The sequence below is a fragment of the Aptenodytes forsteri genome, unplaced genomic scaffold, assembly GCF_000699145.1.
Source record: "Aptenodytes forsteri isolate BGI_AS27 unplaced genomic scaffold, ASM69914v1 Scaffold132, whole genome shotgun sequence".
In the NCBI taxonomy this organism is placed as follows: domain Eukaryota; kingdom Metazoa; phylum Chordata; class Aves; order Sphenisciformes; family Spheniscidae; genus Aptenodytes; species Aptenodytes forsteri.
In genome coordinates, this window is record NW_008795520.1 from 3,122,876 (window position 1) to 3,150,354 (window position 27,479).

The 27,479-nt window shown below is 39.1% G+C and overlaps 1 protein-coding gene across 1 annotated transcript in view; it reads left to right on the forward strand.

Annotated features, from left to right (window-relative positions):
• DISC1 (disrupted in schizophrenia 1) overlaps window positions 1–27,479 on the forward strand; it is a 204,052-nt gene that overhangs the window by 58,986 nt on the left and 117,587 nt on the right. Inside the window, exons 7-8 of the mRNA XM_009281786.2 lie at window positions 13,591–13,645; window positions 18,690–18,792. Coding sequence (XP_009280061.2) covers window positions 13,591–13,645; window positions 18,690–18,792 — 158 coding nt within the window. The remainder of the gene's footprint in view (window positions 1–13,590; window positions 13,646–18,689; window positions 18,793–27,479) is intronic.

The following is a 27,479-nucleotide window of genomic DNA, read 5'->3' on the forward strand; positions in this document are numbered from 1 at the left end:
CATGGTGGTGTTGGGTCGACGGTTGGACTCGATGATCTTAGAGGTCTTTTCCAACCTCAATGATTCTATGATTCTTGCTTTCAGGGCAGGCTATATATCCAGAAGGGCTGAGAGGAAGAAATATGCTCCTATGACGGTTGCGGTTAATTAACAGTGAGAGTTAGGCTCACTGTTAAACTGAACAAAGTGATGGGTGTCTTCCTTTTAAAGCTGCGCAGTCCATCATAACTCAAGTAAAGTGGTCTTATGTCTGCATCCAGTCATGTTCTGTTCTCTCTTCCTGCAAGATGAAAAAGCAGCAAGTAGATAGTAAGACATCTGGTGTGGATATACTTCCCATGTGCCTATGGGCATCCCCTACATTGTCATACAATTACAGAATAATTTAGGAGGTCATCTTGTCAAACCCCTGCTCAAAGCAGGGCCACAATTTCCAAGTGAGATAAGGTTGCTCAGGGCCCAAGTTTTGCATATCTCCAAGAATGGAGATTTTGCAGCCTTGCTAGGCATCCTGCATTTCACCACCCTTGCTGTGAACTTTTGTCTCATACCTAGCCAGAATTTCCCTCGTTGCAACTTGCATTGGCTTATCCTAAATCAGTACTTCTTGTGAAAGGCAATTGTATATTTTAGGTAACATTAAAATACTTGATGAAGCCGGTTCAGCATATTAGTTTTAAATTCCAAAGTCTTGGGATGTTTAATGTGAAAGATTTTTTTGGAAATGTACACTTTATTTTATGAATCATTGCAGAGAGAAAAAAAGTCTTCTAAAGTTAGGGCTATCTGTGTGAGAAATAAAGCTATTACTCGTGCACATATACTAAAGATCGGTGCTTATGTAGAAAGTCGTTCAGTATTGATGTGCTGTGAATGACAAGCTCCTGGGTATTAGGTTGCAAGATACTATGTATTTATTCTAACTGCATTGTGCTAGTCAGTAAAGTACTGCTCTAACGTGCTTTTGCATAATTATTTGTTGGGCACATGAATTGCATTCAGCACTGGAATAACACAGGGCTGATGTGAAGCATCTCTTAAGACAATCTATGCTATGATGGATTGTATTGAGTGGCTTGCAGCTCACTATAAAATACAAATTATTTTGCTTTTCTTGGTCTAAATGCTATTAAATAGCAACGTATTAAAGCAAACTTCAGGAAATGTGAGAGAACATCTTAAATGAAGAATAATTGCCCAGATAGAAGTGTGCAGAAGCAAGAGAGCAAGTCAATGTAACATTGGACTGAGCATTGTTTCTAAGCTTATTTTTCTTGTCAGTTGTTATTTTCAGGAAGATTAATAATCCTTTGTTTTGTCTTGTTTATCTTCAGTATGTGGTGGTCTTTTTGAAAACAAAAAGCCTTTGTCAGTAACTATAGCATGCTTTGAGTTTGAAGAATTGAGAAATGTTAGACACGTTACCCTGCACCCTTTCTTGAGGGCTGTGGAAGCTGAGGTTAAAACCTGGCCAGTTAATGCGCAGACAAATACATTAGCTTGCATTTTGACAGGGATTCACATTGAGGTTGAGACCACAGAACGTGGTTGTTTTGTTCATCCAGACAGGCCTAATTTGCTCTTGGTAAACTAAAGGGTCTAATCATTATTATAAAATGAGGAAATTGCAGTGCAAAAGCTCAGTTCGCTTGCGTGGGGTTGCGTGGAGATGTGTTTAAAAGGTGGGAGCAGCTGGTGGTGTGTGCACCACAACACCTGTTAGTGTTGTAAGTAAAGATGACATATTGAAATCGGAGGAAAATAGGTCTGAGTGTTTCAGTGTGAAGTACTTTCTCCTGGAGACTGCAAAAGGTAACAAAATATATAATTTCTGTATCCTCTACCATTTCAGAAATACATGTTTTTAACTAGTGTAACTTGAATCTTCTAATTAATTAACATGGTCTTATTTTATATTTGACTTATTCTCTTCAGTACCTGTTGTTTCCTTTTTTTTGTTTCTTTTCATTTCACAATGAAAACTGGGGAAGTCTGTTATACTTCTGTTCATATCTAGTTTCACTTAGCATTTTCTCTTTTGTTTTTATCCATATCTACAGATGCATGTGACTGTACAGCATGTCATCCTTAAAATAAATTGCACAGTTCCATCTGGACTATTGTCTGGGCACTGAATGCTGGTTGAAAGAAATTCAATTAAATATCTTTCCAAATATTTGAATACTCCACCTCTTCTTCCGCCCTTCCCATGGAACAATTTTTAATTAGTAGGAATTTGTTCCACAGTGGGTGTGTGGGATCTTCTGAAGATAGGGAAATTCTTTATTCTGTATATTAGTTATTATAGTACTGTCATGGCTAGTGGCGCAAGGAACTGAACTCGAAGTTTTATGCAACCAGTTCACTCTGCTTTAGTGATGCCTGGAGCTCATCTGACAAAGATTAATTCAAAGTGAAATACAAATGCTCAGGGGGTTGAAAACCTTATTAGTTGGAATATACTCAAAGCATTCAGCAACTTCAGTTGGGGCCAAAGCGTGATAAAGCCAGAAAAGGTGGGTTTTTTTTAGAGAAGTTGGTTTAGTTGGGAAAAGTTGGAAAAAAAGACTTCTATGTAGTTTCACATAGTAGCTTAGGAAAAGTGCCCTTCAGAACGGGCTGTGATGTACTGTTGTTAGGAGAGACTGCTTTGTACACCTTTTGTTGTTCTTCAAAGTATATGGCCATATGAAATTTCTAGTCAAATTAGCGGTTAGCAAGCTACCTGAAATTACTGAAGTCTGAATGCAGCCGTGTTTATTCACATCAGCCTTTCAACAAAAATATTAGCTTTAAAGAATTGTATTTAGAAGAAGCAAAACAAATTGCACCCTGTCTTTTCAAAAAGATATCTGTTGTTTGCTAGAAAACATGCAGTCATTCCAGGAAAGTCCTTTCTAAATATATGGTTTGAAGTTTTCTTTGGCTATTTCTGTGAAAATGCATACGTATAAAAAATATCCTCTGGGAATAGAAGGGTAGCACAAATACAAAGAGCAGAGGGATGAAATGGCTTTCTGGCGTCAAAAAGTTTCTACTACAGTGCACAGGCTGCTAATGTTCCTGACTCTTTGCTGGGCCTGTGTGTGGGACAGCAGAGAACTGAATTGTGCTTTTAATGCCAGATACTCTCGGAGTCTTTACTTCTGGGTTTACTTCCTGGGTTTTTGGGTTGTTTGGAGCTTTTTTGTTGTCTGCACTTTTTCCTTAGTAGTGCTTAATTACAAGTAGAAAGTGATGTTGGTAGGTAGGTTAGAGGCAAAATAATCTAAACTTTTTTTTTTAAATCTTCCTGAATGTTTTTCAGGAGAGACTCCTATGCTGGGTTATGAGTTGGACCATGAAGACCCTGATGGTTTAGTAGACCTCTAAGCACACTGCGTCATTATGTAACTATTTCTGGCCTCATTTGGTCCTGGGGAGGTTTTAGCTGGGACTGGGTATACATGGAACAGTTCTCAGCAAGTCACTGTTGATTTCACCTTCTCATGCAAATTAATTTACTTCTGGGTCTTTCACTTGGCGGGTGATTTTCACATGCATCATCATGTCTCTGCCCTGGGAGGATGTCAGCAATCCCGTGGTGCTCCCTTGGCAGAAAGGCTTTCTGCCCTCCTGACCAGACTTTCCCCGTCCTGCCCTCAGTTGTGCCTGCCCCTACCTGATAGCCATCTGCCTTCCCAGATACAGTTATGTTTCACTGATGGTGGTGTAAGCATGTGTGTTTGTGTGCGTATGTGTCTGATCTTTGTAAGATTCTTGCTCTTGTGCTGTGTGAGAGGATAAAGCTTCTGGGCTCCTTCCTCTGTACTGTTACCTGTTTTGTATGGCAATCTTTCTTCTTTTTGCCCTTCTTAAAAATAGCACTCTCTCTGTCACACCCACACCACACTATCTGTCCACATGGCATTGCTGTAAAATATCAAAAGTCCAGGGAAAGGATAATATTAAAAAGGAATGCAAATAAGTAAAATAGATAAGTGAGAGAAGAGAGCTTTTCCCCCTTTGTTTCCCTCTTATAAATACACATGTTGAAATGAGCATCTTGAGTTGTCAGATACACAGACAAAACAGGTGACTTGTGTAGTGGCCACCACAGGTAGGGCTTCATCACCAAGTAATAGGAGTGAAGGAAAGAGAGCTCTCAGTCACCTCACTAGTTCAGATATTTTAGCTTTGCAGGTCTGCAGGAATTGAAAAACAGTGTTTGCATATGAAATACACCATGTGAAGAAGTGCTGCACAGTCCCAGAAACTGCTCTCCCTGTTGTTCACTTCTGTCCCAGTCATAAGCTCTGGGCATGGGAGTCTTCAAGGCTTCTGACAGCTTCAGTTCCCCCCCAGGCCTGTTCGTGTTGACTTAATTTCAGTCAGTTGTAAATCATCTTCCATGACATGAGGATGATGCACAGGTCACTTTGAGTATTTGCCTTACTGCCTTGACTTAGGGCCCTTTCATGCTGCTCTAATTTTATTTTTCTTTAAAGCTTAACACTGAATTTTAAAACTGTTCTCGGTGGTAGGAAACATGTCTCTGTCTATGCTACATGACATGAACCAAAATACAATTATGGGGTTCCTAAAATGTAGCCGATACCACTGCTGCTACTATAGCTAAGTATAATTAAGATGGTATGGTGCCCTGGTTTTTTTAATTGTAGTTCTTTTGTTTAATGATCCATTGATCCCTTTTATTCTGTGCGTTACAGCTTCACAAAACCTGCAGCAGTGGGCTTGCAGCAGAGGAGCAGAGCTAGAGAGGATGTTACCCGGCACCGGGGGAGGACTCTGCCTTGGAAACTTCCCAGAGCTCCTGCCCTCAGAGCGACTGGCTGCACAGCCAGCTTCCTCTCCTGTAAGGGTTTTTTTGAGGGAAACTCCAAATTTCATGTCAAATGTCATAACCCAGCCTGAGCTTTGATAATAGGATTGTCTCATTTTCAGCGAGTCCCACGACTGGGTTTGTGTTTTGAGGAGGCCATCATCTTGGCTTTCTCAGAGAAGTTGGCTGCAGGCTTTTGTGAGAGGCTAAGACAAGTCACAGGTGAAAGAAGAGGTCTGCCTCTTCCTTTGTGATCTGACTGATTAGGAGGCTCAGCTTTCTTTTTTAGATAGATAGGTGTTTTCCTCTCCATCTTGTCTACTTAGGATTAATTTCATTCCTTTGTTCTCTGCCTAGGATTGGAGGGTAGAATCCTTGGGCAAGTGCCTTTGTTTCTTTTTTCTCACTTGTGGGAGCAACTCTAGAAGAAACTGTGTACTGAAAGCCTGGCATGCCATACAATGTCTGTGCTTCAGCACATGAAGTGAATTTGCTTCCTGCAAAGGTGCGAACAAAAGTCATCGGACAAGAGCTGCCAGAGTTTGAAATTGGGGCAGAGGACTTCTTGATTGAGTTGCCTGTGTCTGAGCTGAGTCCTTTGTTCTGTGACTCAGCAGTTCAGTGACTCTGATCCCACCGGGGCCGGTGGGGACCCCTGTTGTAGGGAGGAAAAAGGGCTTCTGCAAAGTCTGCTCCTGCACCATAGGCACTGGCCTTCCTTGGGAAGAACAGGAGGGGTTGGAAACACAGCAGGGAAAGGAGAGAGCAAGTCTTCCAACTTGGAGGACAGAGCCACTGCCAGCAACCTGAAGTATTTTGGAGCAATCTTGGAGGCAGTTTTTTGTCCTTCCAAGCAGCATTATAGAAGGAAAAAGTCCCAGCAGAAAGATGAGTACCATCCGCTTGACTACCCATGTGTGGAGTGTAATGAGGAATCTGGTTTTCCCTGCTGAGCATCTGGTTTCCCATGCTTGCCTGAACAGCATCCAGTGGCAGGTAGCAGCCTATAAAGTCCAGGCCACATATGTGCTGATTCCTCTGGGTGTGCATACGATGAGATTTACTTCTCTTTAGGGAAAAATGACCAGCTGTCCCAATCAATGGATGATACTGAATTCATTTGTATATAATAAAGAGAAACAGCTAACAACAATATCCAAGGACAGACCCTTTCAGTCAGTGAAGTACAATGGATGTTATTCTTAGGAGAATAATTGCAGCTGCTGTGGGCAAGCTCTAGTTTTTGTGCACTCAGATAGATGTAGCAGAAGAATGGGGATCTCTTGACACATTGGAAAATCTGGGGAAAGTGTTTGGATGTGATGAACTGCTGCTGCAGATAGCTGTTTGTGCCTTTGTTTTCAGTCTGATGCTCCTGTTTCAGGTAGCAGCTGGAGCAACAACTGCCACAACCGCTCTGCGGCAGCAGCTGACAGAAGAGTGGTGGGAAATACAGCGCCATGCAAATGGTTAGTTGAAACAGACGGCCAGTTCGACTGTCTGAATGGTCTGTTATAGGACCAGAAGATTTCTCAATACATGGCAATGAAAATTGAGCTTGAAATCATCATTAAAGATGCCAGCAGTATCGTCAAGTGACTGTGAGCTGGTTGTTTCTGTTGGAATGATTTTATCTAAAAAAAACCCCACTACCATACTACGCAGACTGAGGTGCTGCCTCAGTCTTCCTATTGCGGGCATTTAAAACAAACAAACAAAAAATCTTACTAATCATTCTTACAAAAAATTGTGAAGTGTCATCTAATGCCCTGATTTTTCTGCAAGCCTCCCATAATTGGGGCTAGTGCCTGGCAGCACTGCAGCAAATAAGGGTCGTCTCAGTTTAGAGTTCTTGTGTATGTAAGAGCTTCTGGGCAGGATGGTGAGCTATTATAGTCCACTTCATATAGGTATAACTCTTCGAGAGTCGACAAAGACAAGTGCAGTCACCCAGCAACCTATGAGTCAATGGGCAACCTTATTTGTAAGCTGAGGTTATACAATGACATTGGGAAAGTGTGCTTCTAGTTCTGCCTCTTGATAAATTCTGAGTGGGGGAGCACACGTATTGAAGCAATCCTTGACATAAAGCAACAATGAAGAAATACTGCTCTGCGAATGATAGCTAGAAGAGCAAATAGCTGGAGCAAAATCAGCTCTCTGATGGTTCAGAGCTAGGTGCATAATTTTGGGTTCTCATTCATATTCCTTGGAGAACTCTGTAGATTGAAATGTGGAGAAGGTCCAATGCTCCTGTACCTTAAAGTACATCTCTTGATAATTTTTGTCTCAGATTAATTTTTGATGTTGGAAGCTTTCCAAGGTGACACTTTGAGTTTTACTTCTAATTCAGGTGACTAGTCCTTGCAACTGCCACAAATTTCATTTTCAGTATGAATTAAACACAACTTTTCTCTCCTTCTATTTAGTGTCAAAGTCCACGCCTCAAGAGCACTGACAGGTTTAGATAGAGAAATTGGATTTTCACCACATCAGTTCAGTAGAAATTTTGTGTTTTTATCGTTGTTTAACCAGCTCTGTCGTCTTACAGAAGTTTTCTGTGGGCTGCATTATCTAAGGAAAAATCAGAGTTTGTTTGGAAAACCTTGACTTATGTTTAAAGGATGATTTTGCTTCCCAACACAGAACTATGCTACTGTGAAAATCTCATTGTTTAAAGTCCCATGGATCATTGCATGAAGATGAAAAGGAACTTATGTGCTTGACTGAAAAATTGCTTTTGTGGTATGCTAATACCCAGATATGTAGCCCAGCCAGGCTTATAAGCAGATCACATAGTATGAAAATCTTGTTATCCAATATCTTCCTTGATTATGTAGAATCAAACTTTGTGGTGGGGAGTTTAAAATGAAAACAAAAAGTGCTGTTTCTCCTTAGTGTATTTGATGCAATCTAGCTCTGAACGTTCTTAATTGAGCAGAAGTGTAGGACCGGCAACACCCTTGTAGGTCTTGTCCTGGTAAAAAAACTGCACATGGTATCTGTAATAATGAATCTGTTGATTTTACTCAAGAAATCTTTGGGTACAAGTATGTTTTCTTATTTTTTCTTTTAGTCTTAGCTGTACATGTCTAGCTTAAAGCTGCCTCTTGTTAAGTATAGTTTTTGTTCAAAAGCTTTTTTTCCTGACTTGTCTTCAAAGCTTTCTGAGATATGCACATCAAGGGAACCGTAAAAGTACAAGAAAGTCATTGATTATTTGATTTGATTTTGTATTGTGGATTTCTTCCGTAAAGGCCCAGTGAAGTCCCTAGACTTCAGATTTTTGGTGGATTTTTGTTGGATTTTTGCCTTGATGTAGACTGTAGCAGACGTTTACACCAAATGTTCCCTGAGTAGCACTTCTGATTTCTTTTGCGAAGGACTGGACAAAGGCTTTTTTGGAAGGTCAGCTTCTGTTTGCCGTTAAAAGCAAGATTACAAGTGTAGGGCTTGGTTTATGTATTTTCATCTTCTAAGAGAGTACAGCTTCTTGTGACTTCAGAACCAGAGAAGGAATCATGTTAGAAGACTTAAAATTGGAAAAAGTCATGCTCTCTGCAGGCTGTGACCATTAGAATGAGGTTATCCTCTGCCAAATTCAGACATACTGTAAACTGTTTAAATTTGCTGATAGTCAAGAAAATATTCTTTAATAATAATTTTATCTAGGAGGGAATACATATTTGTATGAATTGAGAGTTCAGCCCATCACGCTTTCTCATATGCATACAATCCGAGCGTAGGCTTCTAGGCCATTGCTCTTGAATTAGAAATTCAAATATGGGTAATTTTAAATTGTTCTGACTTGTGCTTAGTTTTAAAGAAATGAAAGTGCTTTTTGCTTAAGCACTGTATTGTGGTGTGGAGATAGGGAGTGAAATAACAGGATCTAGAATAATCTTTTAGGTGACAGTAACGTAAGGAAGAGTATTTGCTGTTAAAGGGCATCCTTTTATCTTTCAGTCTCTTCAGGCAGAGATCAGAGATGGCTGCTTAGTTTCTGTATGAAAATAAGAATTTCCAGTACACAATTTATTTATTTTACACTGGTAACACATGTGTGGTATGTTCTATTGTGGAAACTGCATTCTGACTACATTTTTTTTTGTCACTGTATATATATTTTGTCATTAATACAGGAACTATTTCTGTTTAAGCAGTATGTATATTTATATATCTTGAATGTAGAGAACAGCATGACTTGCCTTTTGCCCATCTTCATTCTTTGAATTTTTTCTTAGGAAGCAAAACATAAATACACAATAGCCTGGTATGCAAAGGGAAGTATACTAGCAAAGTGGAAGGAAAGACATTCAGAAACATGCCTTCCTTTAGTAGAAAGCCATTCTTCCCAGTATTGTGCTAGTCAGCCTTCCTCTGAACAAAGCCACTTCCATAGTATCTGTAATTCCTGCATGTAAATCATAACTTCTCAGAATATTCTTTAAAAGGCTTTTTAAACATTATCTGTTATATCATGACATTTAATGTCCTCTGTGGTCATGTGGGAAGCCTGTGATGGAGTGAGGAATGCGTGAACCAGACCACTCGATTCCCAGTCTTCCTTCTGTCCCCTATTGCATTGAATTGGCTTTCTTTGTTTTGCCAGCACACTGTTCCTGATTATGAACATCATCGTCTCAGCAGGTTCCAACTGTGTTATCACAATTCAACATACTCAGTACCTGTTTTTCTTTAAGGTCACTAAAATGAGGTACTTAAAAGGCACTGGCTTGCCTGAAGTATTTGGATCTTAAATTTTTTCCCACAGTGTATTATTACATGCCAAGGCAGCCTCAGCTCCTGAATGTGCAGCATTCCCACATCCTCCTGCAGTTCTCCAGCTGAAGTCCGTGTTTTGCCAAAGTATTACTTCATTCATCATCCAGAAAGGGTAATTTCCTCAGCTCCTGCTTTCCTGTTGTGGTCTAGGGTGTGTACAATGAGGCCCTAGGATGTAGCAAGTCTACATTCCTTTTCTTTTCTTCTCTCCTCATTATGGATCCTAATGTGTGTAAAACCATTGCAAGCCACCTAAATGATAGGCCTACGTGGCTGTCTGTGTGAATGAAGAAATTATGCATGATATATAGATTGCTGTCAGTTCTGCAAGTGTTAAAACCCTTTCTTTTCTTGCATTTAGTCAGTTAAATTTGTGTTAGTTGAATTCCTGTCTTATTCTAGTTCTTCCATCATCTGGGTCAAGAACTTTTGCTTTCTCTGCGATGGAGTTAGCTTATATTGAATTTGAGAAGTAACTTCTAAATGGTCCTTATAATAGATTGCAGAGACAGTGAGGACAAGCAGTCAAATTCTTGATTAGCTGTTCTGCCAGAGAAGAATAGCAATGAGTCAAAACTATGGGCGTCTTCCCAGAAAAGAATTTAGTGTTATTCCAAGAAGCTCTTTTTGAAGCCATTTTCCCTGGTAGTAGTAAGTAAAGCAACTTTTAAGCAGACAGAATACCCCTCTTAAAATGAAATATGATGCTCCAGGGTGGTGGTAAAAGAAAATATTATTTCTGGTTCAAGTCACATGTAACAGATCGTGGCTGTTAAAGCCCTTTGTCGGAAGAATGAATCTGTATTGACTGCCTGGTTTCTCTTGCGGGTCATTAGCTTGTCAGTTAATTGGAAAGATTGTGAGGGGCTTCTCAGTGATGGTGTTTTGTGGTAGAAGAAAAAAACAACCCGGGAATAAACTTAGTTAAAAGCTGTTCATAGTTAGTAACTATGGCTGGTTTGTACACAGTTTTGATTGCTGCATGTGAATTGTGTGATGGGCTAATCTCTAAAAGGGATAAGAGATTCCTATGGTACTGCTCTGAAGGCTAGCAAGGATTCGAAGCAGGATACTACTGTGAAATTCATACAATAAATAATATGAATACACTTGTAAGGCTCCATGAGTGCTATAACTGTAACAAAAGGATTCTTTAGATTCAAGTCTGTGGTTAATGTGGCTATCACTAGCTTGAGTCAAAACGATGATTTACTAATGATATTTTTAATTGATGTGTGTCAGATTAATATAAAATTCTCTTAAAACTATAGTTCTGCAAAATTCTCTTAAAGCTGTAGTTCTGCTTTCATTGAAATGGCAGTGTGCAATTCCTTATTTATTTTTCAGTGATTTGATAGATGCTCATAAAAAAGAAATCTGGGTATAAAGGGCGTGGTTTTTCCCACTCAGCACCTGGACCTGAAAGTCCGCATGGGCTTGTGCGTCCTTCTTAGCAATACAGACTTTACAACTGGGTCTTAGTTTGTAATGCTGTTTTGGATGTATGGTTTAAAAAGAAATTAAAAATTGATCTCTCTTCCTGTTAGCTGTGTGAATTCTGCAGAGGAATGAAACGTCATATGAACCTGGGGGGGGGGGGCGCTTTCTGTGAGGAAAGTAAACAGATAGGAGGAAAGGCACACAGAAAAGATTTATTAAATAGAGGTGCCATCTTTATACTGTTGTTCTTCTGGCTATAACTGCACTTCAACGTTTATTATGGCTTGGGTCTTTAGAGTTGAATTTTATAAGGCAGTTTCAGAACAATTGGGTCAGTCACCCGTTATTCATTCAATTACGCACCACAGCCTTGCTGCTCTCCGTTGACATCTGTACACAAAGCCCAGCTCTTTTTTACGTAACCTGACCAGCTCAGGCGCTGATTACGGGAGATGCTGAAAGTCACTGGGAGCTCCAGAGCCTGAGAAAAGAAATGGCTGAATTGTTCATTCCCTCTGGCATGCCCAGAGGCAGGCAGGAAGCTGATAATGGCATCATTACACATGTAATATTTTGCGTTTTGCCCATATATTGCTGTAGAAAAGGGAGAAATTGGAGATTGCTATGTGAGAAATGTTGTTGAACTACTTTACGTAGCTAGCCAGCTGTATTTCTGTTTGTTGCCTTACACAGGCGTTGATTTACGCTGTCATGAGTTATTTCTGAGGGGACTGCCTCATCTGGAGCTGGAGGGACCCCTGTGTGCTGTGGTAGTAATGAGGTGACTGGCCTTGCTGAGCTGTAGATTGAAAAGGTGTGTGCGCCATGAAGCAGGGCATTAGGGAAAGGAATGCAAATAGCTGTCTCATTAATGCGATTAAATGATACGGTGGACAGCTGAATTCTGCCTCTGAGGCTGTCTCACTCCTGTGTGCAGCTGGGCGAGATGGTCCAGCCAGCTTTTCTGTAGGTGGTCAGTAACCGAGTGCAAGTCCAACTTTGTGTGCTTTGGGGTTCGGACTTGCATAAATACTGACTCTTGAAACAGGACTCAGTAAGTGCCGTGCTTGGAAAATAGCAGCAAGTTCTCAAAAGAAAACTGAAATGCATAGAGTAGGCAGCAGGGACTGTGTGCATGTCAAAATGGGCACTCAGTCTTAACGTGCTTTCTGAATAAAAGTGACTTATGTTTCTTCCACCTGTACAATGAATACAATGCTGCTTTATCTTGCGAGAGTATCGTTGAAAAAAATCCAGTGATGTTTTCTGAAATGTTTGGATACTTCAGTGCCAAACACTAAAGAAAAGCTCAGAAATAAATTAATACTTCTGTATTCGGGAAGAATATCAGTGGTAGGTCGTGAAAGAAGTACAATTTTTATAACGCAGCTAAAAGGAAGAATTGAAATGCTGCTGGTGGGGAGTGCTGACTGTCATGTACACTGAATTGAGGTGTCTGACAGGAAAAAAAATAGCGTGTGATAAAGTAATTGAACACTTTATAAAAGTGTACGCCTGCTAAGTAGGAGGGAGGGAAGTATTAAAGTTGCAAAAATAATCTCTACAGTAACTCCTAATGTTTGATTTGACTTGGATTTTTGAACTCCTTGTTAAAAATGTAACTTGTGAATTTATTTACGAGCACCAAAGGCACAGGTTTACTTTATGTTCAGTAATATCAAAGTAGTAAACCTACCTGTTTTTATATGTGGAAGAAAACTTTGAATTTATTCATATAAGCATGGACGATGCCTCAATTTCAGCTTGCTGTTGAATCAATTTGGTACAAATTATATTTTTGAACTTCATGTTAAAAATGTAACTTGTGAATTTATTTACGAGCACCAAAGGCACAGGTTTACTTTATGTTCAGTAATATCAAAGTAGTAAACCTACCTGTTTTTATATGTGGAAGAAAACTTTGAATTTATTCATATAAGCATGGACGATGCCTCAATTTCAGCTTGCTGTTGAATCAATTTGGTACAAATTATTTGTAGGTTTTAATTAAACTAAACAAACTGAGTAGTGATATTTCATATAAATTTACCGTGAGAATAAGTGACTGCAGTTGAACTTTTCCTGGCAGAGTTGGAAACTGGGCCATAAGAGGATAGTTAACTGCAAACTGTATATCAGAAACGCCTGTGTGATAGGTGTTCGGATGGTAGCCTAGCAAAGCACCAGTCCTGAACACTGCTGGGAACTTCTAAGATATTATGGTTACACGAATAATTGTAATTGTGTTTCAGATGGTAAGTAAAATGCATATAAACTCATTAATTAAGAACTGTAAAACTAGCATATGAACCATTTTGCAAACGAACAGGATTAAGTGGGTAGAAATTGGGTGGAAAAAATGTTGGTTAGTCATTAGCAACACTGAAACCAAGTATACAGATTTTATCTTGGTATTGGCTCTTTTGTGTTAGTATGAGTCATCTTAGAGCCTATGTGCTTCTATATGAAAATGTGTCTTGCGTAGCAGACCGTGATGAGCAGAGAAGGTCAACTTTATTTTATTTTATTTTAATCCCTTCTAGCCTTCAGGAAAAAGAACAATCATTCAGCATGTCCATTAAAGAAACTACTGCCAAAGTAAGTACACGTCAGTTTTCAGTTCTTCAGAATATTTACAGAAGCAGATAATAGCTTGCATCTTAATCAATTGTCCGTGTTTTAGAAAGTTGGTTTTGTGGTGTTTCTTCTAAACAGATTTTGCATGTAAATACTTTTAAACATACACTTCAGAAAAACCCCCCAACTATTTGGACAGGCCACAGAGATTATGCTTAAGGAAGCAGATAGAGTAATCTATTGTTCTTGACTTACGTTTACTAGTGATCAGTCTTCTCGCTGGTCTCCATTTAGGAACAGGCTCTTTAGCTTCATGTAATGAAAGTGAACTCTGGTCACAGCTGAATGTTTTCACTCTTAATACAGAGCCTCTTACTTTCCTAGCTGACTGGTTTTGTTGGTGTGAAGGAAGAGCATAAATGAAGTACTTCTTTTCCCCACCCTTTCACTAATAAAAAACCTAGCAATCTAATTCTCACCCCCCTTAAAAATACAAAGAAAAGCTATGTGGCATATTTAGCATACCTTTTGTTTCTAACCGGAGATGTTAATACTTTTCCTTTAATTTTCTTCTTTCTCATGGCCTCCTTCCAAGAAAGAGAATACCAAAGTTTTCTTTTTATTATCTCTGAGAGCACCACAGAGCATCTTTGCTGCTCCAGCAGTGCTCTATTAAAAAAGGTCCATTTATTGTAGCTAATCCATATAGGTCTATATGGAACAGGGAGTGGAAAATATTTCTGGGTTTTGATCAGTAATGAATTTATACTCCTGAAATATGTTTAATTTTCATGTTCTTTCTCTAATATCGCTCACCAAAATTAGTGAAAATTTTATCCTTTTTAACCTCTTCTTCCCAAGTCATCTTGACCAATGCTTTTAGTAAGCACTGTTAAAAAGACCATTTAAAGACTGCATCTCAATACCCCTCCCTCCTCCTCTCCTACTTTATGTTGAGCTTGTTCTTCTCTATTCCTTGCTTATGCACACATCTTGGGAAAAATTAGTATAGACCATTATACCATGATGCTCCCCCCGTATTTTTTAAATGACTATGAATAAAGTATCAAGGAAAAGATTGTAATTGACCTACAGCGCATCTACTAAAATGCATGAGACATATGGTGCCTCAGAGTGATGTGTTGTTTCACGCTATCTGCAAGCTAAAATATAAGTTACAGATTTTTGCCTTCTCCCCTGAAAATGTGGGCCTCTTGAAGTTTTATTTTATAACCATAGTATCTAGAGACTTTTTCAATAAGAGCTGAAACATTGGATAGCAATTGAGAAGTCTGCGAGGTAGAATTCAATAGCCTGTTTGTTTCTTTAAAAATTCAATAGATAAAATATTATTTAAATTTCGTTCCATTCATATGTGATGGCTTTTATTTATTAGAGAAGAGAAATAGGAAGCACGTAATGAGACTCCTCCAAATAATTTATTATTTTATTTATTCAGATCGACTCATCCTATTATTTTCTTCTCAAACTGAATAGAGCTGGTCTCTTAAACCTTTTTGTTGTATGAGGAAAACACTACTTTGACGAAGGTCTTTTCTTTCTCCCTGTGCCACTAGTATTTATATGGCTGCTTCTGCCTCATCTGTGCTGTTTTCAGCTGAGGCTGCAAAAGCTAAGATTAGCCTGTTAATGAAGGGAACAGTCTCCCTTATCCACCCCGTTCCTTCAGAAATTAGTATCTGCTTTTGCTAATGGCAAGATTGTGGTGTTTGGGAGACCCATGTGGACTGTCCTTTTCTTCAGGCAGTGTAAAGAGGATTTCTCTTTTTTTTCCAAGGTGCTGTTGTAAAGAAATGTGAAGGTTACTCAAAACTTACTCTTCCTCCAACCATCTCAAGAAAAAATAAATTTCAGTGTTGTAGTCAGTGTCCTTGTCCCTGTTTCTGCTGCTTTAATCAACATCATACGCTGGCAAGATGGAAGAGGATGACAATGGGCAAAGTTTGCTTTTGATATTTTGCTGCTTTTCATCTTGATTCCACATATCTTTGCTAACCAGCATCCTATTGGTTTCAGATAGACTGCTTTTTTGAGTAGTGTTTATGTATCTGAACACAGATTTGTAAGGTATATTCCTAAACAAGAGCCCTTTTTTGAAAGTCTGCTTTAAAAAAAACCCCACAAATCCTCCACTGAAGAGGATTTTTAAATAGATACCGTAATATTTGGCTGTAAAGAACTTTCCTAAAACTGGAAGGAAGTTTTTTTAGACTTGGAGCTCGTTGGTCTGTGGGCTGCAGCAGAGCTGGTCACTGAGAACAGGGAAGGGGCATTGCTGGGGCCACAGGCAGGTGCAGTCAGACTGGTTAGGGGAGGATGGCGCGTTCCCCGGGAGCAAAGGAGGATGCTGGCTTTGTGAATGTTCATCATCTTTGTTAGCTAAGAAATAACCTTTCCTCAGTGGCTGAATAAGCTACTGTAATGAATAATGGTAGCTGTTATTAAGATAAAATAATTAGAAAAAATGAAAAGAATCGGAGCTTGTAGAGTAGAACTGATGTAACGTAGAAGCAGTGCTATTAGTTTAGAGGATGTTATATTATTTTGCCTCTCCTAGTCGCTCATTTAGTTTTGTCGAACTATGCCATATGATAGCTCTGAAGATTAATGCTGTTCATTTATCTGCAGAATACATACAAGCAGAGGCTTGGTAACGTACTTATCTCACGTTCCAGACCAGAAGAATCATCTCTGTGAGCTAGAGGAACTTCCTTGCAGCCTCTGGTCCCTGCATTTGGTCCACTAATAAAGAGTGCCAGCGAGCTTTGTTCTGACAGTAGTGCTTACAAAGTGGACAGTGTTCACTAGCAATGGATTAAACCTCCCAGCTTATTTTGCATAATTGCCAAACAGCTGTCTACTGGTAATGACTTTAAGTTACTACCAGCATGGGATATACTCATGCAGTTTTCCTGGAGCTGAAAGATTCCCCATCTAATTGCAATTCACTGAGCCATTCAGTACCCCTAAAGAGAGAGTGCTGCTTAGAAAGAAGTCATTAAAAACTTTCTGATTTATTTTGGAGATGTGAGACAGAAATGGCCTTTGGGTTCTTTGGGCACGTTTATTTACCTCTGACAGGTTTGGGGTTTTTAAAACATTTTAAGTGAATTGGTAGGCAAGTCACTTTAGAAGGGAGTACTGAAACAAAGTGAAATATCTGGGAATTGAAAAATTATAATAGGTGCAGAAGTGATGAGATATATGTGTTTTTAAATTAGTAGGAAGACTCTGAAGTCTTTAGATAAAACTATCCTCCAAGCAGTAACTGTTACTGTTGACTCGAGAAGAAAATATGACCCATTTATGGTTAACAGATGCTCTCAGCTAAAGCAAGAGGGTATTATCCATTAAAAAGGATTTACAGTTAGTGTAATATCTGAATTATTATACTTTAATTGTACAAACAGATAAGCCATTAGAGCTGTGCCGCGGTTTAACCCGGCAGGCAGCTAAACACCACACAGCCATTCGCTCACTCCCCACCCTCCCTGCCCCAGTAGGATGGGGGAGAGAATCGGGGAAAAAAAATTAAAATGCGTGGGTTGAGATAAAAGCAGTTTAATAGGACAGAAAAGGAAGGGAAAATAATAATAATGATAAAATAATATAAAAAATAAGTGACGCACAATGCAATTGCTCACCACCCGCTGACTGATGCCCAGCTTTCCCCTAGTTCATATACTGAGCATGACGTCACATGGTATGGAATGTCCCTTTGGCCAGTTGGGGTCAGCTGTCCTGGCTGTGCCCCCTCCCAGCTTCTCGCTGGCGGGGCATGAGAAGCTGAAAAGTCCTCGACTAGTGTAAGCACTGCTTAGCAACAACTAAACCATCGGTGTGTTATCAACATCATTCTCATCCTAAATCCAAAACACAGCACTGTACCAGCTACTCAGAAGAAGATTAACCCAGCCAAAACCAGGACAAGCTGTAAGGCTTTTGCTCTTAAGAAGTGAAGTGATAGCTGTGCTTCTGTTAATAAGCGTGGTATATACACTTGTTTTTGAGGGGGGGGAAGTCAAGGAGGGCAGGGAAACTTTCCTCTGGAGATTTCATTTCACATCTCATCTCTTCACAACTGGCCTATGCCTCTCTTGACTATTGCTTTACCCTTGGTTCCAATGAATGCAATGTTTACTTGAGTGTCAACTACAATTTTAAGCAAGTTTTTGATGTCTGCCTTCAGAACGAGAGATTTGCCTTAGCTTGATGAGGGATTTTTCTGTTTGTTCATTTTGCTTTCCGTCACAAATGATGCAATATGGAGTAAGAACCAGCATTTTTGAATATGTGGGAGTTGTATGAATTGCGTATGCTGTATAAGGTCCTTCTGAGGTGGTAACGTACACTTAAATGTAAAGTACAGAAACAGTTGAACTTCCTTTCATTTTTTCTCCTGTCTCTCTCTGTTTTTAATACCAGTCCTGATTCATTGCTGAAGGAACTTCCAGTTAAAAAGATAAAAAAGAGAGAGAGGAGAAGTCAGAAACCTGAATCCCAGTCAGTTGTGTCTCCTGATTGTGAAACAAAGTACAGTGTTGTGCTGGTATAACCTTATTTATTGCCTGTGCAGAGAACTAATGATGGCTGCTTTGCCTTTTTTCAGTTAAGATGTGCAGCACAGTATATTTTGTATAAAAATCACTGTACATTCTGTGTTATGATATCTTAAACTCCAAATGTTGGCTTATTTACGCTCCACTCCAGGCATCACTGTTAACGCTGAAATTGTACAGAATTTGAAAGATGGCCTTTCTTCTACATGCAGCCTCAGTATCTAGTAGTGAAACATGTCCTTTCTCATGCAGGTAGCTAATGCTAATACTGTTCCCTATTTTTATAATAGAATGTGCAGCAAAGCCTGGAAATTTTGATTCATTTTGGGTATTTCTGTAAAGACATCACTTTTTATTAAGCTGCTTCACCTTGCTGTAGGATGTTATGTCATGTCTGTAAACCAAGAACATTTGAAGCCCTGTTTAAATTGCCTTATACTTTTACATGAATGAATTATATATGATGGCTGTCTGCCTTAATCTAGGTTTGTACAAGTCAGAAACTCTGCAGTACTTTGAGGAGGAAAGTGAGTGATATTGAGACTCAACTACCAGCTCTACTTGAAGCCAAAATGCTAGCTGTTTCAGGTAAGTTTTAAGTGACGAGAAGGACTAACATTGATGAGTGGTGTGTTAGAGCAGTTGTTGACCTTTTCATAGCCGAGACTTCGTAGGTAAAGTCATTGATGTACACTTGTCCAGATCCCTTGAAGTCATGGCAAGTCTGGTAGAACTGGGCTGTGCCATGCCTTGTGTAAGGTACTTCAGGCCCCTCTCCACAGCTGGGAACTACTGGCGAAGCGGATGCTGTGTGGTAGGCAGTAAACATGCAAAGAACATGGTATTTTTTCCATAGGTGAAATTGATAAATAATTATCAATAGCTGTTCCTGGACCTTACAAGTTATATGCCTAGAGCTCTCTAGCTAAGAGCTTAAATTTATAGCAAAGGTATAATAATTACAAGTGTGGCTTTAAATGACACTTGAAAATGGAATACAATAATTGGCAGCTTCTGCAGTTCAGATCATTAAACAACTAATGTTGGCAGCAAAAGAGCAATTTGGTCCTTGGAGCACTTGTGCATGTTATTTACAACCAGTAAAACATTGAAATGTGATTAGAGTCTGATACATAACAGCTTTACATGCCACTTACTTGGGATTACTGCACTGTTCACTAAGGAAAAAAGGCAAAGCACAGTTCTGTTACATAAGTTTGAAGAGGTGGGTTTTCTAATTCAGCAAATTGTTTGCAGATGTGTAAGTGGGTGTCTCTTTGCTAGACACCTGCCTCAGAGAGGAAGCTGCATAGGAGGGAATGTTGACTTGGGTACAAGGAATTTTCCAGTGTTACACCAAGTAAAGAAGAGCTAGAGGGTTTTTATACACGTCAAGGCAATGTGTTGTAGCTATCTGTTGGTGATTTATCTTCTCAATTAGATACAAGAATCTAGTACCGGCACACACGAATTATTTTAAAATGAAACCTTGTGCAGTGTCACATGGTTGGTTTGCCAGAAGTGGGTAACATCAGGCTTGAGCAAAATTGTAAAGGAAATTAAGGACCAGAACTTGTACTGGTGCTAAGCATGCTCAATTTCCTTGCTTCTCGTAACACCTTTTTGAAATGGAAACCCTCTCTCGCAGGTGGACACAGAGAAATAGGGGTAAGCTGAGCAGTCACCCTTTTCTGCCCGTGGGCTGTTTGAATGTAGGTAATTTTCTCGCTTTCAGAAACGGGGTCAAAGTTTTCCCCAGCCATTTTATGACTTTCTTGAGAACAAAATAGCCCATAAACTGGATGTGCAACTGCTTCATGCTGCCAGCAGGAAGCAGTTGGCCAGAAAAGATGTATCTCCGTCTGACACTGAGAGAGTAAATGATGACTTGAGGATGATTTCCAAAACATTCATAACAATATTTTATACTTGTTAGCTCTTAAAAGAGGTTGCTTGTTTCAGGAATGAATTGAAAAGACAATTTAATGCTGATGTTTCTATAAACTGTTTTCAGAGTACTGCAACTATGGTTGCCTTTCTATGCTTTTTAAGAAGTGTCGGTGCTATTTATTAGTACTGATAAGAAGCAGTGTTTCTTTTCTTATTCTTACTCTGGAAAAACTCTTACTTCAGGGAATTTTAATGACTGTGAATGGTACAATCCTAAGTTGTTACTAAGGCAAAATTCTGGAGGGAGCTGGTTGAAAATCAAGGACGAAAGGTAATTTGGTGACAGTGGATACTGTAATTTCTTTACCTCATTGTAATATATGGATACATTTAGTTGATGTGATGGCACTTGTTTATGTTAAATACAGAGTAGTATGCAGAGGATAGAGGGGAAATATAGGAATAAAAAAAATTAGCTGTCTGAAGACCTGAAAGTAAAAAAAAAAAAAAAAAAAATCTGAAAAAAATGGAAATATTTTAGTCTTAGAGCATGAAGTGATAAAATCAGAAAAGACAGGGTGCAGACTGAATTGTAGCTAGCAGAGAAGCAAGTCAGGAAGAAAAGATTTCGTAAACACAGAAGAGGGAGGAAAGAGGAAGGAAGAGATAAAAATAGCTTTTTTTTTTAACTTAACAAGGTGAAAACAGTGAGCAGTGTATAATATAATGGAAATATTTTAGTCTTAGAGCATGAAGTGATAAAATCAGAAAAGACAGGGTGCAGACTGAATTGTAGCTAGCAGAGAAGCAAGTCAGGAAGAAAAGATTTCGTAAACACAGAAGAGGGAGGAAAGAGGAAGGAAGAGATAAAAATAGCTTTTTTTTTTAACTTAACAAGGTGAAAACAGTGAGCAGTGTATAATATAGAGAAGGCTGAATTATTCAGTTTCTGTGTATTCCTGTGTTAAGCATAAATGAATGACACCTCTTAAATAAGGCATAGTTAAGAAGTAGGTCTTAACCTTTTAAATACTGGTTAAGATTTAAGCAATATACTGTATGCACATATCCCCTGAACTGTCAGGCAGCTAACAGAATGTTAATGAACAGCCTGGTTATATTAAATCGTTAGAAGGGGAGAATCTTCAATTGGGTAATATGCAATTATTTAAGGACAGCCTTGGAATAGCATGAAATTCAGAGGGAATTATAGCATATATATATAAATATGCAGTAATAATAAAGTTTGGTGGTCATAGTTAGAGGTTTTCATTTAGTCTGGAAGCATCAGGCAGGGATAAATGTCTGTTACTTCTACTTTTTTACCGTAGCAGTTAGATCATTTATTCAAACAATTTTCTCAAACAACAGTACTAATGGATACTGAGAACAACTGTTTTTCTCTAAACAGATGTTGGATCGTTTTTGTTTAACGTAGCATTTTCCTTGAGGAAGCAGTCAGAGTTAAGTGATTTTGGAACAGTGTCAAAGCAAAAAGGTGACTGAGTGCAGTTGCACACACCTGGATTCATGTATCCCAAAAGTTAAGTTAGATGAGCTTAAGAATATAGTTATTAAGTGATACATTAGTTTTCAGAGCTTACATGTGATGGCTTAATGATGTGATGACTTGGAAAGCATGATATATAGCTCAGCCTTTAATGGCTACTTTGATAGCTTCAGACAACATTCATCTTCTACGTGAACTGTACTTTCTATTCCAAACACATTGATTTACAGTACTGTTGTATTTGCACCAGAAAATGTAAGAATATAGCCAATCTTGTTTTGAGAGGAAAATACCACAATAAATGCAATGTAAGCATAACAGTTCTATTAGTCATGTCAATACAATACCTTGGATTTTAAGACTGTATAATAAATGATACTGTAAAGACATGAGACGATGCTACATATGTAAACATCTGTCCTCCATATTATTTTGTCCTTGGAAGAAGTGTAAAATTACATTTGGAAGGAGAAAGAAAGAAGGTTTGTGAATCTTTGGATTATTCAAGGCTGTAGAGTAAATACAGTAGATTAATTAAATCCAAGTGAGAGTTCATATTAAAAAAAAAAAAAAAAGCAGCCCATACTTAAATGTTCAAGAGGTATTTCTAGCAAGTTACAATTCGGATCCTTTATATCAACAACTCCCTTACTTCTGATTGGTATTCACCTGTTGTGATAAATAACTTGCAGTTAATACTCCTGAGATGCTAGTCCAGAATTTTTCTCCAAACATAATTAGTAGAATCTTATTATATTGTTCACGGTTTTTAAGTCAGTAGCTTTAGCTAATTATAGCTAACAAGTACTCCTGATTGCATGAGATGTTACTGTTGACATCCACATTTGTAAATACTTATTGATGAAATCTTATGGTTTAGTATCTAGTCGGGTTTTTTATTAAAACAAAACACCTTAATGTCAGTGCTTAGAAATCTGCATGTGATTGTTATAACAGTTGCTTCTTACAGTAGCTCTTAACATGCTTATAAAAAATTTGTCATCAGTTATGGGAAAAACATGGCAGTACATGATACTCTGTTCTTTCTGCTAGCATTGTGTGTCTATTTAGCATGAAATTTTTGGGGGGAATAAATTGCAGACGAAGTAATCACAAGCCAGTAAGAAAATTCAAACAGGACAATATGTAAGCAAGTGTGAATGTAACTGTAGAAATATTAAAATTTATTTTCCTACTTTGGGATGTTTTGCAGGAGGGCAAATCATATGTGAGAAATGGTATGTTTCTCATTTTTCCTTAGTGAGAAAATAATTTGGGAATAGGAGGGAGGATGTAAACTAAAATGAATTTTTAGTCAGCGTTTCGTCTGTTTCCTATATTTGAATAAAAGAGCTTGTTTGATATATTTTACAATGTCTTCATAGACTCTGTGAATTTTTTTTCCTCTTGAGAATGCGTAGTAGTGTGGGACTGGATAGCCAGAAAGTGGCTAGCAGGGAGTTAAGCAGACGTGAATGAAATACTGAATTCATTATGTAGTTATCCGAGATGCATGTCATTAACTTTCCTTATGTCTTCGCAAATACAAGTTAGATCCAAACATAGACATTAGAATGAGGTGACTTGTAAGTCGTTAAAAAAAAAAAAATCTGATCTTAAAAACTGTCTATACCAGTAAGAGATTGTGTGTCATCATCCTATAATTAGCACTATCTCTATTTCATTAAATACCTGCAAGTGGGAGCTGCTTGGAAATACTGTGTGGGATGATTTGCAGCAGAATAACGAAAAGGATTTTTTCCTTATGTCAGTGTAGCTTATAAATAGCATCACACAAATACTAGATACCATATTTTCACAAAACTTAATGCTAGGACTGTTGCCTCTTTGCCTGCTCTCTGCTCATTTACGGCAAATTCTGCATGGCTCGGAAAGCAACTGTAACAAAAAAGCCCCCAGCCTTCTAGCTTTGGTGCTAAGCGTATTCCTGTTGGGAATGAGTATGTCAGAGAGGGGACAGAGCAGTCAGGCTGGAAGATGTCAGTGCAGGCTGAAGGGCATTTTCAGCCATACAGCTGTGTGTTTTGGTAACGTGGATGTCTTGTTTTCATGCCTGTGCTGTATTCTGTCATTTCATGCAGAAATATGTATGGGCTTAAAGCTCTCGACATGATGTTGAGACCTTCCCCAGACATGCTACATGCAGCTCTTAGTTTGTCCTTCGTTGGAAGGCAATGGTGCTCCTGTTTTTTTATCTTTCCTGTTTCTGAGAACTGTTGTTTGGTAACAGTTGGAGAACTTGGCTAGTCTTACAGGCAAAAATACCAATGCCTCTTTGTGCCTTCTCATGCAGGCTTAGTTTTTTTGATGAATTGGAGTCTGATAGAGGTCTCTGTCTTGACAGATGACATAGCTGATTCCCCACTTTGATTCTTGCTTCTAGCAGCGGTCTGGGTTGATGGCTCAGAGGCATATTGAGATTAATTCTTCTTCATGCCTGTATCGCAGCGTCAGGCTCCAGCGTTACAATGCTGTGTATTGGCATGTCTTCCCACAACAGTCACTTCACACTCCATGAAGTAAAATTTGCCACCGGGTATTGGTGCAAGTGATGTACTTTTTGACAAGCCTATTAACTCATTTAAAAAATAATGCCAGTGAGCCCCCCAAACCAACTCTCAAACAGTCATGCAGACCTCAGACAGCTATGCTGTTTGTCTTTTTATCTCATTTCCAAATGAGACTGCTGGATGTTACTGGCTTTCAGTGAACTTCCAGGGTAATTTGTTGTAGCTGAAGTTCCAGCATGATATGTGACCAGACAGCAGAAACTCATTGCTTCTGTGGCAGAAGTCAGTCAGTCATGTAACAACTTTTCTTCTCTCCTGTTACCTAAGCTGCTATCCTTGGAGCGGGCGAGAAGGTCGAGTAATCTCTTTGGCAGTTCCTTTTCCGGGGTTTTGTGGTCAAAGGAGAAATGTTAGATGGGGAGAGCTGTAAAGGGAAGGCACTCTCGCCTCACGGAAAGGCTGTGCCGTGGTCTGGAGGGGACGCGAGAAAACCCCTGTGCAGTCTGTGGAAGGGGGCAGTGATGTCCCTCTTTCCACTGACTGTCCAGGGAGCCAAGGTGACAAACCTCTGAACCTCAGTGCATGCACTTTTGGTGCCTAAACCTAGGTGGCATGAATATTTCTCTCCCTGATCCTTCTCTGGTTTTCTTTCCTGGCCTGGTTGGTAAAAAGGGGGTTGATGATTTCATGCAGCCCTCAAGATCGTGGAGATCAGGTCTGGGCTGTTTCCCTGCTCTCAGCATGTCCCTTCCTCTCCACTGTTAGCGGTAGTGAGTCGAGGCAAAGGCAGGAGAGAGGGGAGATGTAAAAGAACCAGATATTGAAAGACATAAGGTGAGTGGGAGCTATGAGGGAGGGGGACATGATTGTGTAGGGAAGCGATTGTGTAGCGAAGCCTGTGTGCACACGTGTCTGTGCTATTGGGTGACTCTTGAGCCTTGGAGTCACGTTCAGTTGGGCATCCTTTACCATGTTGAAGGAGAATTATACATGACTTGCAGCAACCATTTATTGGCTAACGCACATAGTAGAATGCTGGGACTAACGTGCTCCTGGGCTATACTTGTCACCCTCACTGTAGGCACTTGAGAGCATCTGGTGGCCCGGCAGTCACCAGTAGCTACGGCTCCTTGGAACAGGTTGTGTCTCAGTATTGCTGAATTGCCATCTTCCAAACCTCTGCCTTTTTCTTCGGGGTTTTTGTGCCTTTTGTCATTGATATTTTCACTTGAGCCTTTGAGTTGTTATTACTGATTTAAATTTTTATGGTTGTTGGGGTTTTTTGCCCTCCCCCCCCCTTTTTTTTTTGTGATTCCTGGGTTGCTCTATGGCAACTGATTCACTCCGGGTACAAGAGGCTTTCTGTGGCAGAGAATTCCTCCTCCAAATGTATGTCTGTGGGGTCTCTCACTTGCTTCTAGATGGATTTTCTTACTTTACCTTTCAGGATTGCATCAATCATTCCAGTTGCGTTATGCTTCATAAAAGTGTTGGCATGTGTTACTGCTTAAAAACAGTAATTGTGATTTAAATATGCTGGAATTCTGTAAAATGTTTCAGGAGATGGTAGACTGTCCCTCATTCGCTATTTGTTTTTTTCGGAGGTGCAAACACACTGGCAGTGCTTCCAAAATCTTACATTTCTGTCATTTTTTTAGCTTTTTCTTTTTTCTTTGTGAGCAGCTGAATGATACTTATTTTCTTCAATTTCTTTTCTGGTGTTGGAATCAGATTGTATTCTCATTGATCATAGGGTGGAGGATTTTCAGCTTTGAATTCCAGCACTGTTGATAAATACCACGGTGGCAAATGCCCTAAGCTAAAATGTAAATTTTCACTTTCTTATGTATTAGTAAAGGTAGTGTTAGTCTATGAAGAATTAGCTTATAGAAAATGATAATGACCAGTCTGTTCTTTCCTACATTCAAGCCAATGTCCAGTATGTATGCTTTACTGTTACACAAAAATACACAAAAGTGATTTTTGTATACAAACTACAATGAAAATAGTTTCAGTGAGGATGGGACGTACCTCTCTGCTTCAAGTATGAATAATGGAAACTATGAGCATATGTAGTTTCTGGCATAAATATGAGAAAAAGTGGGACTAAAAAAGTTGCAGGCCATTAATTTTGCCTTGTAGTTTTGAAGGGGAAATACTTAATAAAGCTTAAATAATAACACATTTGTTGTTTTTTACAAAACGGGACAGATTTCAAACCGTGTTTTTAGTCAATTTGTTGCTGGCAAATGGTATCAAAATGATATGTTAGTTTGAGGCTACTAAATGGGCAACAATCTGCCCAATATGGTAAAATCTGACAATGAGGTGTTAAAATGGACATGAGTTTATGGCATGTAATTACGTATAGAGAAAATATACTTGATTATGCAGAGCACTATTTAGCTGTTGTATATAGCCATACAAGTAAAATTTTGGGAAGAGAAGAAAAGAAGGTAAATATACTATTTATGTTTACAGTGAGTAAAAGCAATTATATAACTACTTTGTGCCTGGGGACAATTTTTTTTTATTTTCCAATTTGGGTTGTTTTGCTTGATTTGGCTGGTATTTTTGGCCTTCACATCAAGGTGTTGGAGCTTACCTGATGTCACTATCTGTAGAGAGCGGGGGATGAAGGATGTATGTGAGGAGAGAGCCCCAGAGGGCAAGATTAAGGAGGAAGTTTAAACTGGGTTTTTGTTGCTGTCTTTTGAGATAACGGTAAGGTTCAGCCCCTCAAAGTTAAGTGTACATACTCAGCTCCTTATGACAGTGTACTGCACTAAACAGTTATTCAACCTGTTCGGAGCACTGGATACTTTGAATTAGCTGGAAAGTGAAAATACGACTTCCCAGTGCTGTACTTGTAGAAGTATAATCAGATCGCACAAGTTCATGTGAAATGATTTCAGATTTTATTATAATCCCAACTTTACTTCACATGGTTATTCTGCCCCTCCCCCCCCATTTTATCTAAGCACTGTTGATTCCACGTATTTATTCAAGTTGAAATGGAATAAAGATTCTGATAGAGCAACAGACTTTCTAGCCTTGGATGTTTATAAACTGTTTTCTGAACTTGTGGGTTTCCCCATTTGGTGTGCCAGTTTGTGCCCAGTGTGTTTATATGAACATGTGTGCAGCGGCTAAAACTGCACATCACTTAGTAAGCATCACTGCAAGACAGGCGGAAGGATGGGAAAAGTGGCATTTTGCCCTTCAGTCCCCTTCATAGAATCCCTGTCTCATGTCTTGGTTTAGACCAGAAGCTCAGCTTTGGTCTTAGACTATTAATTCCTTAGTTTTGTTGCCTCTCTACAGATTTTCTAAGTGAGCAATCC